Below are 15966 nucleotides of genomic sequence, written 5' to 3'. Positions count from 1 at the left end.
AAATCATGAAGGGGATCTGATGTAATTCCACGTGCTGCAGCGTTCATGCCTGTGTCCACAGTTACAGCAGTTTACACAGTCTCACGTCAAAGATCTTAAAAAGTGTTTCGTGGGCGGGCGATCGCAGTTAAAGTACGTGATGAAAACAAGAGAATTTGTTAATGGCCGAGTATCTGTGTGTGTGTGTGTGTGTGTGTGTATGTATCAGCTCCTAGTCCTTCCTCCAGATTATTTTCTACTTTGCGTGCTATCACACAGACGCTTCCCTCTTGTATCAATGCGTGATTGAAGGGAAACTTCTTTTGGGAAGTGCGTGGAACTACTTTTGGTCGACTTTGGAGCGAAAACGCTCATATCTTCTCGCACACGGCTTCATGGAAACGTTATTTAACATAATGTGTCTGTCAGTCTTCTACGACATGCCATAAACAGTGTGCGGCCTGGTCATATTTTATTCCAAGAGTGTTATGTTTTTGGTTTTTACTACGTCGCGGAAGGATCTAATTTTCTCAAGCGAGGGTCGACACATCCGCCCAGTTTTCCGATGTTTCATTCCCCCCCGAATTGAAAATGGAGTTCGATTAAAGCAGATGCCCCACAACTTCTCAAGGAAATTTCCAGCCTGCCTGTTTTTACTTTAACCGCCAGTGTTCGTGTTGAAAGCAGTTGGACCTTTTCGGGGGGCTTTGGATGCCTTTACTGCAGAGTCCTCGGACACGTTGACGGAGCAACGCCGCACACAGCGCTTTTTCAAGTGTTGTACTGGACCTGAAGTTGGCGAATGGATGCTCGACAGCCAGCCATAAATAACCTGCCAAACCACACAGTCTGCAGCCGTCCCTGCGTGTTTTGAGGATCTAAACGCATTTTTACTCGCAAAGCGAGGATCTGTGTTTGTCGAGGGAGAGGACGATGCGGATGATGGCCCATTTGTTGTGGTCGGATTTTACTTCCAGGGAGGATAAAATGAATCAACGGTTGTCATTCCTCCTCCTCCTCGCGATTTAACGTTAGTTCCAGTCGCCAGCAAAGCTAACGTTAAGCTAGCTCCCCACTTGGTTTTCACATGGACGCTTATTGAGTCAGGTTTATACCCCGTTGTACGTCGTCTGCTTACCATCCCGGACAGAGGTTTATTTCTACATGTGAAGGAAAATGGTGATATTTGTGGTATTTTATCCCGCCGTCACTGCGTTGTCGATGCTATTGCTAGGATTTGGATCCCCGTGAGGAAAAAAATGAGTGAAGATTCAACAAATCCAAACAACGAGTGAGTATTATGTTTTGTTCTTTAAATTCATATATCTTCGTTCCGCCATATACATGTACAACACTCCTGTACAATAATAGCTTCTTAAATAATTTTGGGTACTAGCACACGCTTTACTCGGGGGTAATGTACTATTACCACGGCTCCCAATGACATTTCTATAACCGCAGATTTACTCACATTAGCTTATATCAACTGTAAGCTTACAATCGCTTTATTTGGCCACCTTTTGTGGGCTAAAACAAAGGGTCTGTATGGATTATTGCAGTTTAAGTTAAAGAGGACCACTGTCTCTGACAAGCAATGACATAAGGCCCATAGTAAAAATTAAGTCCCATCCTTAATAATTCTAAACTCACAATTTATCTATGTATAGCGTGTGTGGTGTCTTTTGTTGTTTTGATGATAGCCTTTGTGTGATTATATTAATTGGGAACACATGTGTATGTAAATGGGTTATTATTGCCGTGTAGCTAATTGGTAGTTAACAAGTGGTGTTACTATAAGTAGACATATACATATCAACAATACGACAGTCTTTATATAATTCACTGTGCTTTTAACTGAAGCACATCATGATCATATAGCGTTACATTGAACACCTAGATTTATGTGTAACTGTCCGCCATGATTTCCCGAGCATAATCATCGATTAAAAATCGTGCAGCTTTCGTCTGTGTCTCAGTCCGAGCCTTTCATTTCTCCATGTATTCAAACGTTCGAGCCGATTGCTGCAATGTCAGCGTTGAAAAGCTGAAGATGCCATTTTTTTTTCTCAATCACACTCATTTACATATCACAATCTCCATTCATAAAAAGCGCTAAAAAGGCGTCGCGTTCACACCCAAATCCCCACAATCCGCGGATGTCGTGTTTAATCTGCGTGTGAGGTGTGTTTGTGCACGTCGCGCCCATTTTTAAGTCGCATTTTGGTATTGTTTCAATGGGCCGATCCCTTGTGAGCGCTTGTTGACAGTCAGTGAGAAATATCTGCTTCGGGAGGTGCTGCGGTCACATGATCCTCCTCCATTCATAAAGTACCTGCCTGCCCATTCACAGCACTGTACACTGTTTCGCATTGCACCGCCGAGCACACAATGTATTTCCTGCATTTCCTGCACAAAAAAGCGTCACATGTAAACACCAGCCCTCGTCTGTCATTCAGTCGTTTTATTTGACGTCAGCGCCGTACATGTTTCATTTTAACGACGCTTCTTCACTATGCAGAGGATACTCTTTGTTAATGTATTTGTCACAGAGGAAGTCATATGGCCTGTTCGGCCATTTACTGTGTCATGGTCTAATGTTTTTAACACACCCATGTTTTTCCCCTAGTCACTATCTCATGTGGCCTTTTGAAGGTAGATTGATATTATAGATGGAGGGTTTGTCCTTGAACTACACTTCTGTTTTTCTATGTAACATGTTGCATGTGTTTCCCACCAAACTGATGAGAATTAAGCGATTGGGCATATGTTGGTGATGTATTGTATTTAGTGAAAATCATGTGATCTGACTGTGTCATCAATCATGATTCACCTTGAGTTCTGTATCAACTTTGCACATTTCATGCTATTAGGAAGTGTGACATGACACCTCTGTTTTGTGTTATCATCCGAGCACATTTTTCATGTGTTAACCACCAGTGAGATGAAGCGCAGTGAAATCAAATCATTCTAAATTGCATGGGACTCCCTACAATAACCTCATAGATTCCTCCAGGCCCTTAGGCCCTACTTTATGAAGTACAGCCACTAGGTGGCTTTCCATCTGGCCGTCTATATACGCATTTATGATTAGCAGAAACGCGGAGATTGAAAATACTGTTCTAGTTTTTATACTTCAGGCTGGTGGAAAAATTGGCATATTGCTAAAAGGTACATGCAAATGTGTGAGATGGAAACCGATGCAGTGAATAAAAGAAAATATTTAGAAATCTTGTAACTGAAATGTCCGTCCAGCTTCCGCATTTTGCTGCGCAGGATACAGCAGGCAAGAGAAGGTATGTGTGGACTGATGAGGAAACCACAAAACTCCTCGACCTTGTCAACTTTCCAAAGCAAATATTACTACGGTAATGAATTGTAGTTGCAACAAATATCAACAGCGATTGGCACTCTTTATTTATGTCATCAAGTTGCGTGTTGTTGTCCTTTGGTGGTGTCAAAGACTAACTCCCAATATTCCCTCTATTCTCTTTTGAAATGTTTAAAAATTGGTCAAAATTTGTGATGCATTTAGTGGAAACCAGGCAACTGGCTACAACTTATCTAACAAGCTACTGTGTCACACGCATCATGGTTATGGTTAAGATTATATAAAGTCATCTAAACATTTGTTACTCTGTCTCTCTGTGAGAAGCAAAACTCAAAAAAGTAAATTTTCTGGGATGTAGGGTCGTATACAAGTCTGAATGCTTTTAATTAACCTTGCAAGATATAGGGGAGAATATTGATGCTGTAAGACTGAGCGGCCTTGTTTGTGCTCTTTGAATGCTTCCTCTATTTATATTATTCATAATAATGAAATGAGCAGAATACTAAGCATTGTCTGAACCGTGTGCTGAAAAGAACATACACAAAAGTCTTGTTTAATGTTTTAAGCAGCAAAAATGCTACTCTGTCTTCCATTGATAGGTGGAGGTAGTACATAGTTGAGTGGCTTGTTACGTCTAGTAATTCATTTTATTTCGAAAAAAAGGTCTGTGTAAACTCTTATCCTATTTAAGGATATTTTGTGCTCGCTCTCTTGTAGCCTGCACTGTAAACATCATTTTAATTAAAAATCTTGACATGGTCCTTACGTGGTTTTGTCTGAATGATGGGTGGTAAACCAAGCTGGTGCGCACACAGCACACCCTTTGCTGAGAACATGTTACTTGGGCTTGGTGCGTTATGTTCACAAGGCTGAAATGACAAGAAGGCACATAAAGCCTTGTCAGATTTTGGTTTGCATCTGCAGTTGGTGGCAATTCTGCTGACAAAGACTATGGTCATGCTGGGAGAAGTGGGAGATTTATGAAAGTATGTGAAAGCACCCTATTTGTGTCATGTCTATCTAATATGTCTATCAAAACCAATGTAATGTTTTTGGTACTCCTTTTATAGTCACATACACACACACAAAAAAACCCAGTTTTTGTTTTGTTTTTGCTTCTTTTGTCTTCATGTTTTGTTTGTATGTGGCTACTTTCTGAATTAGCCAGTTGCCTCTCTACTCCACTGAATATGCACAGGGTTCGACCTCATTGTTTTAGATTCCTGCAGTTCTGTGGTATTTTCAGTTGCCAGTCAGGTGACCCTAGTGATCCCACTCTCTGTGTCCTCTTCCTATCTGTGTGATTGATTTGACAGCTCAGCGTTTTATCTGCCAATGCGGGTGTCATGATCTTATCACCTGAGGGAGGGCTGTTTCGCACATTCATTCCTGTTGGAGAGCTTTCCAAACACATTCCTCCTAAACAGCCCCCATCACGTCCTGAAACGACAAAGAGAGACGGCTACTTCAGCTGTTAGGGCGAGTGCTTTATGGCCTGGTTAATTGCCTATATCCTGTGGCCCTTATGTTAAGCTAAATAATTTCCTGGACCTTTTTATAGATTGTATTATTTGGTGTTACTGCCAGTCGTTTACCATGACCTCTGCGAACACTAAGCTATACTAGCTTGCCAAGTCTAAGCCCTACACACATTTAAACTTTGATCAAGTCTGCTGAACTGAACATGTCTTTGGTTTTGCTTCTGTATTATTTTGGGGAAGTGTTGCTTGTGACTACAGTGGTTTACAGAGGCTAGTAAAATGTTATTTGACAATATACTTGAGAGCACATGGAACTGCGTGTTACTTTACTGGTTGCTCAACACACATTAAATTACACTTGGTGGAGATTTAAAATAAAAATGTAGTAGATTGAAGAAATTAATGTGTCTCCATGTTAAAGCTCCTTCATATTTTTCTTTTACTTGGGGTGAAGTTATAATCCTGAAAGTTATTTTGTATATAGAATATTTGTGCTGCAGCATCTACAGTTAGAAGTTGTCATTTTGGTTGTCTGATTAACGACAGTGATCCTATGTATATCCAATGGGTTTGGACTGTCTGCTACTGAGACAACAACAAACAGAACAGGCCCTATATAGTGGTGAAATGTTCCTTTCCCATGCCCAGTTTTGGGTCTGGATTCTGTGTATTTTAAATCTGAGCCACTTCCCTCTTATAATTTTCATTTCCTCTTCAAGTATTTTTGGGGCATGCATAAATTGGTATAAATGTCAGCAGTGTATTTTCAGACTAATTCTCTTATTTTCAAGACAAAACAAAACTTGGATGTAAAGTGTGCATGTAAGCTGTTGAGTCTACACCTAAAACACCTTTTTTTTTCCCCCATGCGTCTCCACATCTAGATAGCAATCTTTGTCAAGGAGGGGGGTCTCTGATGTTCACAGACCATATCTCAATGTCTTTCAGAAGTGCTTTTAGCACCAAGTGTCTGAATTATGGATATTGTTTTCAGTTGTGCTGCATGCAGGAGCATGAACGTTGGGCCATATTGTGAGCTCTTTTGCTGCAGCTGGGCTGAGATGGTTCTTTCCTGCGAGGCAACAGACATAAAAGGGCACAGATGTAAATCCTAAACCTTGTGTCTTTGATTGAGTTTCCAAAGGCTTTGAAAACAGGAAGGGGTTTCTGTGTGCGCATCTTGTGCACACACACACACACTTGTGTGTTTATTTCACTGAGAACATTTGGTGTGTGTATGTGTTTCTGGGATGGATGGGCCTGTGTCCTACATGACAAAATCTAAGCTAACATAACTGTATATAATCAAAATAGTCACATTTTCAAATGATTTTAAATTGGAGGTGAGAACATGTAGTCAGATTGTGTCCTATTTATTATCAGTTATATTTAGAACACAGACTTTGCTTTTATTATTTGATAAGTGTTTCTTTATTCCTCTAATTCTGGGAGGTTCAGTAGAGAGCTACTTGAATATGAATCAAATTGATTTTCAAAATGGTCTAATGGGTTGGTTTTTAACATTTATGGTAGTAGTGATTATAATAATTTTTTTCTGAACAAGAGTACATGCTGTGATGGTTAATAACTTCTCATAGCAGTTTCTCTGAACATCTATGGGCCTTCATCATGGTCTGGTGGTTTGTCCTTCCAAGTTTCTCCTGAGGTGAATTGATAGTTTCACTCACAGCTAGACGGCTGCCATGTCCCCTCAGTTTCCTGTTTCTCCCTTGGTTTCAGAGTAACTTTTACAAGTAGAGGCTCGGGTCCCTGGGGACTACTTTGACATCAAAGCAAACCAAACACACCGCAGCAGTTTAAATTTGTGGTTTCTTTTTTTTTTTTTGGTAATGGCAAGCAAAGGGTTTTAATTTTCCAAATGCTTGTGGTTTAAATTAAGATCATCTCAATATGTTGCTTTGATTGATGCTTGAGAATAGTTTTCTGGCATTTGATAGCCATATGGGATTCTTTTGATTTATAGTACCACAGTGCAGCGGCACCTAGAACATTGTTGTTAGGGTTGCAGGCCCAATCCAGTAATGGAGGGGTTGGTTAGAAAATCAATGTTAGAAACCGTGTCTGAATGAGGAGTTTTGACATCCATTTACTGATTTAGGTCCATCTTTGAATTGCACGACAGGCTAATTTGACACACTAAATGTTATCTGTGACGGTTGCTCCTAGGGCTGCAAAAACTAATCCATGTATAGATTATTAATCGACAACTAAATTAATCTGCAACAATGTTTAATGATCAAAGTTTTTTTGGTTTATTTTCAGAAATCATTCCAACTGAATAATTTTGATTTGTTGTCAAAACAAGACATTTGAAAGCATCTTCATTTTGAAGTCTGGGAAATAACAATTAACATGTTTCAACATTTTCTGACATTGTATGGACCAAACAAATAAGCGATTAATCAATTAAATAATGGACAGATGAATCGACTATGAAAATAATTGTACGTTTCAGCCCTAGATGCCACCAGATTTGACTCTGATCAGTTAATTTGCCAACGTAGTAGGTTGTATTTCTGCGAAAGGATGGTGGTCAATTTTGAAGTGTAGATTTGTTGCGTGGCGCGGCAGTACAGTAATCTTTTTTCTTTTTTTTTTTTTGTCCCTGAGTCATTTGGTAGTTAAGCTGAATGTTATTGTGGGGAGTGATGACTCACCAGCAGCCTGAGGTGTTGAGAGGAGATAGGGCAAATTTCTCTTTCACTTCTTTCTATAGCCAGCATAATAGTTTTCACTGCATCTAATGTACCAGACTTGTGAAGCTGGCTTGGTGTTTCTTTAGGCATTGTCCTATTAGTGGTCCTGTTTTTTATTAATGGCTGCAAACAGACAGCCCTCTTAAAAGCATCTTGTTCTGGAGCCATGTCATAATTGCACTGCATCCATGTTAGGTCACATTGGAGTTTGTTTTGGGCAAGTCTGTGCTCTTGAGTTTGCCACTGGTTATTTAGGGGATTTGAACCGTGGCTAATTGGCCCGCTAGTTTGCACCGTTCAGATTAGATGCACTGTTGGAATTGATGATCGAGTCCCAGATTGCATGTTATTTATTCCCTCAATGAGGCGTGATCACAGTAGAGGAAACTGCACCACTTTATCCTCTTAACTTCAAGTTACCGTTTGTGAGTGTAAGGCTTTTAAAGAGTGGAATATTTTTGGTGGTTTGCAATTTTATGAATATTATACTATGATTATATTTCTACTTCATTGCATCTGCACGCCCTGGACTCATGTCAGTCCTCAGCCAAGTTGATCTAGTGATCAAATACACCAAGAGTTATCATGTTTTTGGTCAGGCTAAAGCTGATAAGGAATTGTAAAAGTATCATATTTTATCCACGAGAACAGGTGTTGAATATAACCACCCATTTATGTAAGCAAAGCGAATGTGCCACACTCAGAGTAGCTTTTCACACCGTCCTCCATTCCCCCCTCTGCTTTCCCTGTGATTGCTTTCCTTTGCAAGGATAATCTATAGAATCGGATTGGGATAAGTAGCTTGTGTTTATTTTCCCAATGATATTTTAATGATTCCTCCCTCAAAAGTCCTGCAAGCCAAAGTGGTCTAGTGGAGCTTGACCGAACTTGACAGCCTTCCTCCGGTTTTGATACAGGGGAGAGATGGGGAGGAAAAGGGTAGGGGGAACTTTCTCCCCTTTTCTAATGCTAATGAAAGAAGGAATGGTTTTCTAGCTTTTAGCTTGCAGAGTGTGTCTCCCCTGCAGCATGCTCCGCTGCCTGGACATTGTGGGAGGACAAAACTCCAGGCCCGGGATCCAATAACGTGAAATTTCAGCAGAGAAGCGGCCATTGTGTAGCGAGAGGCAGCCAAGGAGGGGTTGGGTAGAGCGGGAGACGGAGTGGAGGAGAGGGAGGGTGACTTGGCTAGCACCCAGGGCTCAGGCCACATCCTTTCTCCCTGTACTCTTCTCATGTACTCCTCCTCTTCCTTGTCCTCCTTCCCTTCTTTGCCCCCCCCCCCGTCTTTCTTTCAAACCCCCCTCCCAATATTCCTCCACTCCACTCTTCTTTGGGGTTGGAAGCCCAAGGCTGAGGCAGGAGCAAAGCATGATGGCATGCTGTAGCCCAATGAGCCATGGGCCGCAGCAGCAGACAAATGGCCACTTTGTCCACTTAGGAAATGGTTGTCCTAGGATCCCCCTTCTCCACCTCACACTGGAGCAGCCAGCCTCCAGGCTCTGGCCTGCCTGGTGTGTGTGTGTGCTCCCTCATCAGGGCTTCATACAAATTATTTCAAGAGTGAAGCTGAATTCAAATTCATAGAATGTTTTCTTGGTTGGTCTTTGCTTTCACTGTATATAGGGTTTGAAATAAGTAGGATTTGAAATCATAAGATTACTGTTATTGTCTTGATTATTTTTGTTTTAATGCCTCAAAAGCCCATAGACATAAACATTAAGGCAATATTAAAATGTTGACTGTCACCTTGGTCTCTACTCTGTTCCTCTGTTCCCATCCACCACAACTCCCCCACAGCTCCCCCAGACTTGCAACCCTCCCCATTTTTCTCTTCTGCTTTTAGTCGGAAATGAAGCCAGTCATCCAGCAGAATAACTTTGAATAATTTGGAATAGGGGGCTCCGTTCTCTCTATGTGTCCCCCCTCTGTCCCTCTTCACTCCACTGTTCACAGGCCCAGGCCAGCTGATCTGCTTCCGCTCTCAATTGTGTGTCCAGTCGACTGTGTGCTCCCAGCAAGGGGCGTGGAGTCCAGCCTTTGTCTCCACCATCCCACTCTGAACTGATTTCGTGTGTGTGCGGGCGCTTGTGGTTTGCTGAAGGTTGTACTCAAATATCTTTGTGGACCAATGAGAATTTCTTTATACGATAAAGAAGAAAAGAAGAGGAATCTTTTTGTCTCCCTTGTAAAGGTTTTGTTTCTTAATCACACTTGTTTGTTGTTGGTTGGGATTTAGTTAGTTGTAGATTTGAATTACTTACAAGAAAATATAATTTTTTTTTGCAGGAGTATCCCCTACTCCTGAAACTAGGTTGGCATGGTTATTTTAAACTAGATAAAAAAAAATGCACGTATACACAGTCCACTTCCTTTCTGCACCCCGCCCCCCTCTCTGAGAGTGTCATGGTTGCTGGCATGTGTGTGATGGTGGGTCTGAAGGGTCAGGCCCTGGTCATTGTGCCCTGGTCATGGCTGAGCGACACCACCGCCTGCCTTCTGTTCACCCCAGGGACCCCTGCATGACTGACAGCCCCTCCTGCAGTCATCACCCGCATCCTTTATTGGGGGCCATATAGGGGTGCAACAGCAACAGCATTTTCCTCTTTTATTGTCTGTTATCCTACCAAAAAATGAATTTTCCTGCTCTGGTAGGAGCTTTCTTATAAATCCAAGCACTACTTCTGTGGAACTGTTATAAGTTGTAACAAGAAAGACTGTTGCTTGGAGGTTGCAAGGGGGAAGTAAGTCGTGGTTATGTTTTTCTGTCGGTTTCCCACAATTGGTTGCTGTTGTCGAAGCTCAGGGCAGTGTGTGAAAAGAGAACTGACGCATCTGATATGAATACATTTTGGCTGATTAGAGAAGCTGTACAAACTAAAGATAGATTCTGCATCTGATATTGTCCAGCCTTCTTATTTTATACTTATATGACTTGAGATGAGTATACTTGTTTTGTTGCATAAGAATCATAAAATGTTGATTATGATGATATTTCCACAAGAAAAGAGCTGATAGAGATCAGAGAGTATGTGGCTTTCCAACCTGTCTAACAATACTTACTGAAATGATGGTCGGATTGGCAGGGTGTGCACTTTTTACAGGTGGTATTGAGCAAGATGCCACCAAGTTTAAGTTTGACTGGAAACATGGATGGGGTATATTTATTATTGAGAACTAATGGAAGGTTCAGAAAGAATGAAAATGTTCAGGGTTTAAATCTACAATGATATTTTTTTGTGCATATATGTACATATATGAACTTATACCACTTGTTTTAACTTAATTTTAATCTGTTTGTGACCCGGCCCCGGATAAGCGGAGGATGATGATGATGATGATGATGATGAATCTGTTTTACTCTCTACCAATTAATGAGCAAACACTTTAATTACCAACTGCTGCATCTTGTTCAAAGGCGTGCGCGCATACGGATGACAAGGCTGAAGTGTAACTGAACTCAGAATCAGAATCAGAATCAGAAGAGCTTTATTGCCAAGTATGATTTGCACATACAAGGAATTTGTTCTGGTGACATAGGTGCATACAAGCATACAAAATTAAAAAAAAAGTGAAAGAGTAAGAAGTTAAGTGAAACAGTAAAACAGTAAAAGTTATGTGAAACAGTAAAACAGTAGAAAGTTAAGTGAAACAGTAACGTATCGTATATATACACAGTATATAAATGTTTTTTTTTTTTGTTTTTTAAAGATGAAAAAGAGCACTACAGAAGAGCAGTAAAGAGCAGTGCAACTGGGCAGGATATCAGGGCTTTCACACGAAAAAAATTGCTCAAGATTTTATGCTCACTGACTCTTAGATTAATTACTAACTGATAACTTGGACACTGAGGTTGGTTAAGGGCGTGGATGGCAGTAGAGCAAAGGTTAGCCTCATCGAGTAGGCCAATATTTAGTGAGGAGAGCCATCAAGGAGGAGGAAGTCACTATTTTTTCCATTGGAGCACTTGATAGCTATGTACTAATATTACATGTTGTTGACATTCCTCTCCCCCAAATCACTGTGTCAAATGAGTACACTGCCAGATATGTAATTCTTGAATTGTACAAAGAATTTCAGACACTGTGATGTCATCTTCATGGGTCAACGCACAGTTTGGCCACAGCAAGACATCTGGCAGTCACCTTCTTCACTTACTGTGCCTGTTTATTTCAGCTCTCGGATCTTACTTGGCGTTTAATATGTTACCAGGAGTTTGTGCAAAATGCTGCCCTCAGCATACCCTGACCTTTGTCATTTCCGGTGGCCCATTGCAGTCTGTGTTATCTAATCAGGGAAACATCTGACTCTTTGAAGGGACAGAGAGAAGAGGAGGAGATGTAATGGGAGAGAAAAGTAACAAGGAACAGTTGAAGTTGAACTATTTTACGCTATAATTGGGTATCCATACAAGTTGCAACCATTTCACGGAAGCAAATTCTACACAATAGTGTGTTCAATGTTTTGACATTTTCCACCTTTTTAAATGTTTTACATCTGGATTATGACACACCCAATCCAAATGCATGTATCCATGTTTTCACACAGGTTGTGAATGTACTGGTTGTCGTGGGGAGCACAGCATGTGGCCAATGTGCAGGCAGAAAAAGAATGTTGTTTTAAGGGTAACTTAGGTAAATTTCCATAGCTACAATGTATATACCTTCATAAACACTGTCTGTAAACACAGCAGCTAACCAATTTTCATTCGAAGACACAAATGCATGGTATTGGTAGAAACTAGCTGTGCTACTATTCACAGACAAGCCAATTAAGTATGTTTGGAAATAGTGAAATGATGTAGACTGGAGTGGAAAGAGTAATGTGTACTGGAGCCCGTGTCATGTTATGTTTAGTTTGAAACTACCTGCTTTAGGGTAAAGTTTGAAAATCAGCTGTCACCAGAGCCTGAACTTGGCCACATGGTCAGTCACCCTCTGGTTGAGGCTAAACATACACTATGGCTTGAGACTTTTAAAACTGTATCAAAAATCCACTAAAAACACTGGAAGTTACATTTAATTCACTTTAGACTCACAATTTTGTTGCAGATTTTAGCTTTGCATGTCGCACAGATTTTTTTCCATTGAATATGTTTGTGTTTAATCCCTCTTATGTACATTTCTGCACAAAAGACTTAGGTATGTGGCTTCTTAGGCCACAAATGTTCACAGAGATAAACTCATACATGTGAGGTAATGCTGAAGCATGTCTTAAATAAACCTGGCGTAATGGACTGTTTTCACAGCAGCCATATTTGACATGAAATTGTAGGACATGTGTTATCACTGACCTTAATTAGGTTTCCACAAGTGTAAGGGGAGGTCACACTAAAGCTGTTCTGTACACATGATAGACTGGTAGTTAGTTGATTCTGTACATTTGCATGTCCCACTTTGCAAAAAGTCACAGCAGAAAAACATATAGAACATCAGAAGATCAGACAAAAAGGAAAAGCATATACATTACATATATTATGGCTTTGTTTTGTTTAAGGTGGAGATGGCTGAAGGTGCATGCATGAGCACAGCTAGAGCATAAACTGCTGTTGTTTTGGTACTTTGTTGGTCTACATACTAAGGATAGTAGAGGGACAGTTGTGGGTCCACTGGCCCACCTGTAGGTTTGGGTCATACTTTCCAAATTTCATGTCTCCTTTTCATTTCCACATGTGCTTATATGCCCACGGTTCTGTTCGTACTAAACCAGCGTCCGTGTCAGTCTGGTGTTTCATGCATGCTCAATCTCAATAGCAATTTTTCACCAGAAATGTGTATTTCCTTGTATTCTAAGAGTCCTAACTTGCACATGTATGGGTACCAGCGGACCTCCTTGCATATTCTCAAGCCAGAGTCCATGGTTACTGTCTTCTTCATTGTCTCTTTTGACCTCAACAAGAGCATTCTGCCAACTGAACTGGAAAGTGTTGTGCTACAGGGAGTGGACCAACTCTCCGGACAGGTGGGCGTGGAAAGTATGACCCGGCCCTTAGGCTGGGATTACTCCCAGTGCTGCAGATGCAGCACATGTTTGTGTTAGAGAGGCTGAAGGTGCTGAGCGAAACAATGCACTTTACACAACTCTACAATGAAACAATGGCAGAAAACACTGTGTATCATTTATCACTTGATGGGAGGAAAAAAGAATCTTGGTTTGAAATAAACAAACTCCATGACAATTTAAATTGCAAGCAGGGCCCCACATTTTTAGGAATCAATGTTATTTTGCACAGGCTACATACTGCATACTAGAGTCCAAGTTGTTTCAGCTGCAGTGCAACTGAATTTTGTTGGTTGATATTTGAAGTAGATGTAGTTCTAAGGACACTTTTGTGATACAGGTGATGTGTTGTGAGAAGGAAACATATTAGATGCAGACTGATTATCAGTAATAGCTGCATGTTACTTTTTACTTTGTCGTCTTACTCCTCTTCCCTTCCTTCTTCACAGTGACAATTATGCACGTGTGAGAGCAGTGGTCATGACTCGGGACGACTCCAGTGGTGGGTGGCTTCCCCTGGGGGGCGGAGGCCTTAGCTGTGTCACCGTCTATAAGGTGAGCCGTGCGGAGGACAGCAACAGCACCCACAGTGGAGGCAGCGGAGGAAGCAACAACAATCTTAGCCCCTGTAGCCCCAGTCCTAGTCCCAGTCCCACCACTGTGGAGTTCCACATCAAGGGCGAGAGGCTCAAAGACAAATTGGTAAGGGGACTGCTAATTCATACATTGTACATTTATATTGTAATATACTGTTCAGTATATGTAACTAAATGACTGTATGTGTTTTTAATTATCTTATTTTGTTGTTATGCACAAAGCAGACAGGGTTGCATTCTCTAGGATGAAATCATCAAGAGCCCCCCGAAATGTCCCAGACTCCCCTCTTTCTCAATCTCACTCACACATTTACACGCACACAGGAAGTGGTTGTTTGGCTTTCCTCCATGGCGCAGGTGTCTGAAAATAGGAGCAAACTGCGTGATTCTGTGATGCATGATGACATCATCAGGGAGAAGGGCAGATTACTCAGGAGAGGAGAATGTGGGATGAGGGATGTGGGAAACACACAAAGAGTCTGAAAGGGACCTTAAGAATGGAATTGAGGCTGGTAAAATAACTCAAATTTTCCACAATTACACAAATATTTGTATCTTTTTAATAATAAATTTCTCTTGATGTGTAAATTAGGCCAGAAAAGGCTGTCACTCTAAAAACTATAATTCACGTGTACTGCATGTTTTGATTTAGTGCTGTACAAATAAAATTAAATCTTAAACTGTAGATATCAAAATGATTTTTAAATGGCTTGTAAATCTGTAAAGATGACAAGCAGAGAAAGATTTGGAGCACTACTGACTTAAAATACGCGATACCATGTTTAATCAACGTTTTGGCAACCTGGATAACTTCAAGCATAAACTGCATGGTCACTCCGTTTCTTTACAATCAAGGTGAAGTTTCGATATGTCAAGTATTTTGTTTTGGTTCTCACCCGTATGGCTTATGCTGATATATGATTCTGTAAAACTTGTGACCTACTTATCGCACACTCTGTGTTGTTGATGTAAAACGATCCAGAAGATGCACCGGGATAATCCTGGTCTTCGGTAATCAGAGTATAAATGTGTGCGTGCGCGCGCGCGCGTACATGCGCATGCTTGTTTTACAGTAGGGAGTCTAAATCAGTTTTCATCTTCTTTGACTGAACACATTTTATGTGTATTTTGTTTTTATAGTGTGCTTGTGTTTTTTGCGTCGCCATGTGTGTGGCACAGGAAAGGGGTGTGACGGGAATGCTCTTGTTCAGACAGGGTATAGACATGGCTCAGAGACCCCGGCAACTGTTCTGGGTTGTGGTAAAACACCCCTATCATTGCTGCAGTCTACCCCCAGCCACCACAACAAACACCCAGCCATCTGTAGGTCTGTTAGGATGCCACCCAGTGCCAGGGTGTTGGCGTCAACCACGGCGCTACCAGGAGTCTGAGTGCATCAGGAGAGGCCAAATGATGAGGCTAAGGAAACAACAGCAACAGACAACAATTACATAAGAACAGTGTAGCCACACAACACACGGCAGTATCTCTTCTTTTCCCTAATTGTGTTAAAATTCTAATAAGGGAACAACTCCTAAATGTGAGAAAGGCTTTTGGTTTGGTTTGAGACATTAATGTGTAAAACATATTTTCTGTTATTTTGAAAGGATATAGTTTCAGTGTTGTAATTCAGCCAGAAAAGACATGTCCTACACCTGAGGGAAAACCCGTACTGGTGAAATACAGATTAGAGATGCAGCTGTTTTGAAACCGAAAAGGAGACTGGGGTAGTGGTAGTGGTGGTTGGGGGGTAATAAACGGAGCAGGGAAAAGAGGTGGCGGGAGATAGACGGGAGATGGAAGAAGAGAAGTGGAGGGGATCTGTCTATATGCGCAGTGATGCGGCACAGAGTGTACTGGTGATG

The 15966-nt window shown here is 41.2% G+C and overlaps 1 protein-coding gene across 1 annotated transcript in view; it reads left to right on the top strand.

Annotated features, from left to right (window-relative positions):
- The first annotated feature begins 216 nt into the window (after positions 1-216).
- Positions 217-15966, top strand: part of spred1 (sprouty related EVH1 domain containing 1) — a 32260-nt gene continuing 16510 nt past the window's right edge. The window contains exons 1-2 of the mRNA XM_044047542.1: positions 217-1270; positions 13955-14207. Coding sequence (XP_043903477.1) covers positions 1239-1270; positions 13955-14207 — 285 coding nt within the window. The 5' untranslated portion in view covers positions 217-1238. The remainder of the gene's footprint in view (positions 1271-13954; positions 14208-15966) is intronic.

Source organism: Solea senegalensis, linkage group LG16 (genome assembly GCF_019176455.1).
Source record: "Solea senegalensis isolate Sse05_10M linkage group LG16, IFAPA_SoseM_1, whole genome shotgun sequence".
Classification (NCBI taxonomy): Eukaryota; Metazoa; Chordata; class Actinopteri; order Pleuronectiformes; family Soleidae; genus Solea; species Solea senegalensis.
Note: the sequence above shows the minus strand (reverse complement) of the source record. Positions and strands in the feature narration are given on the sequence as shown.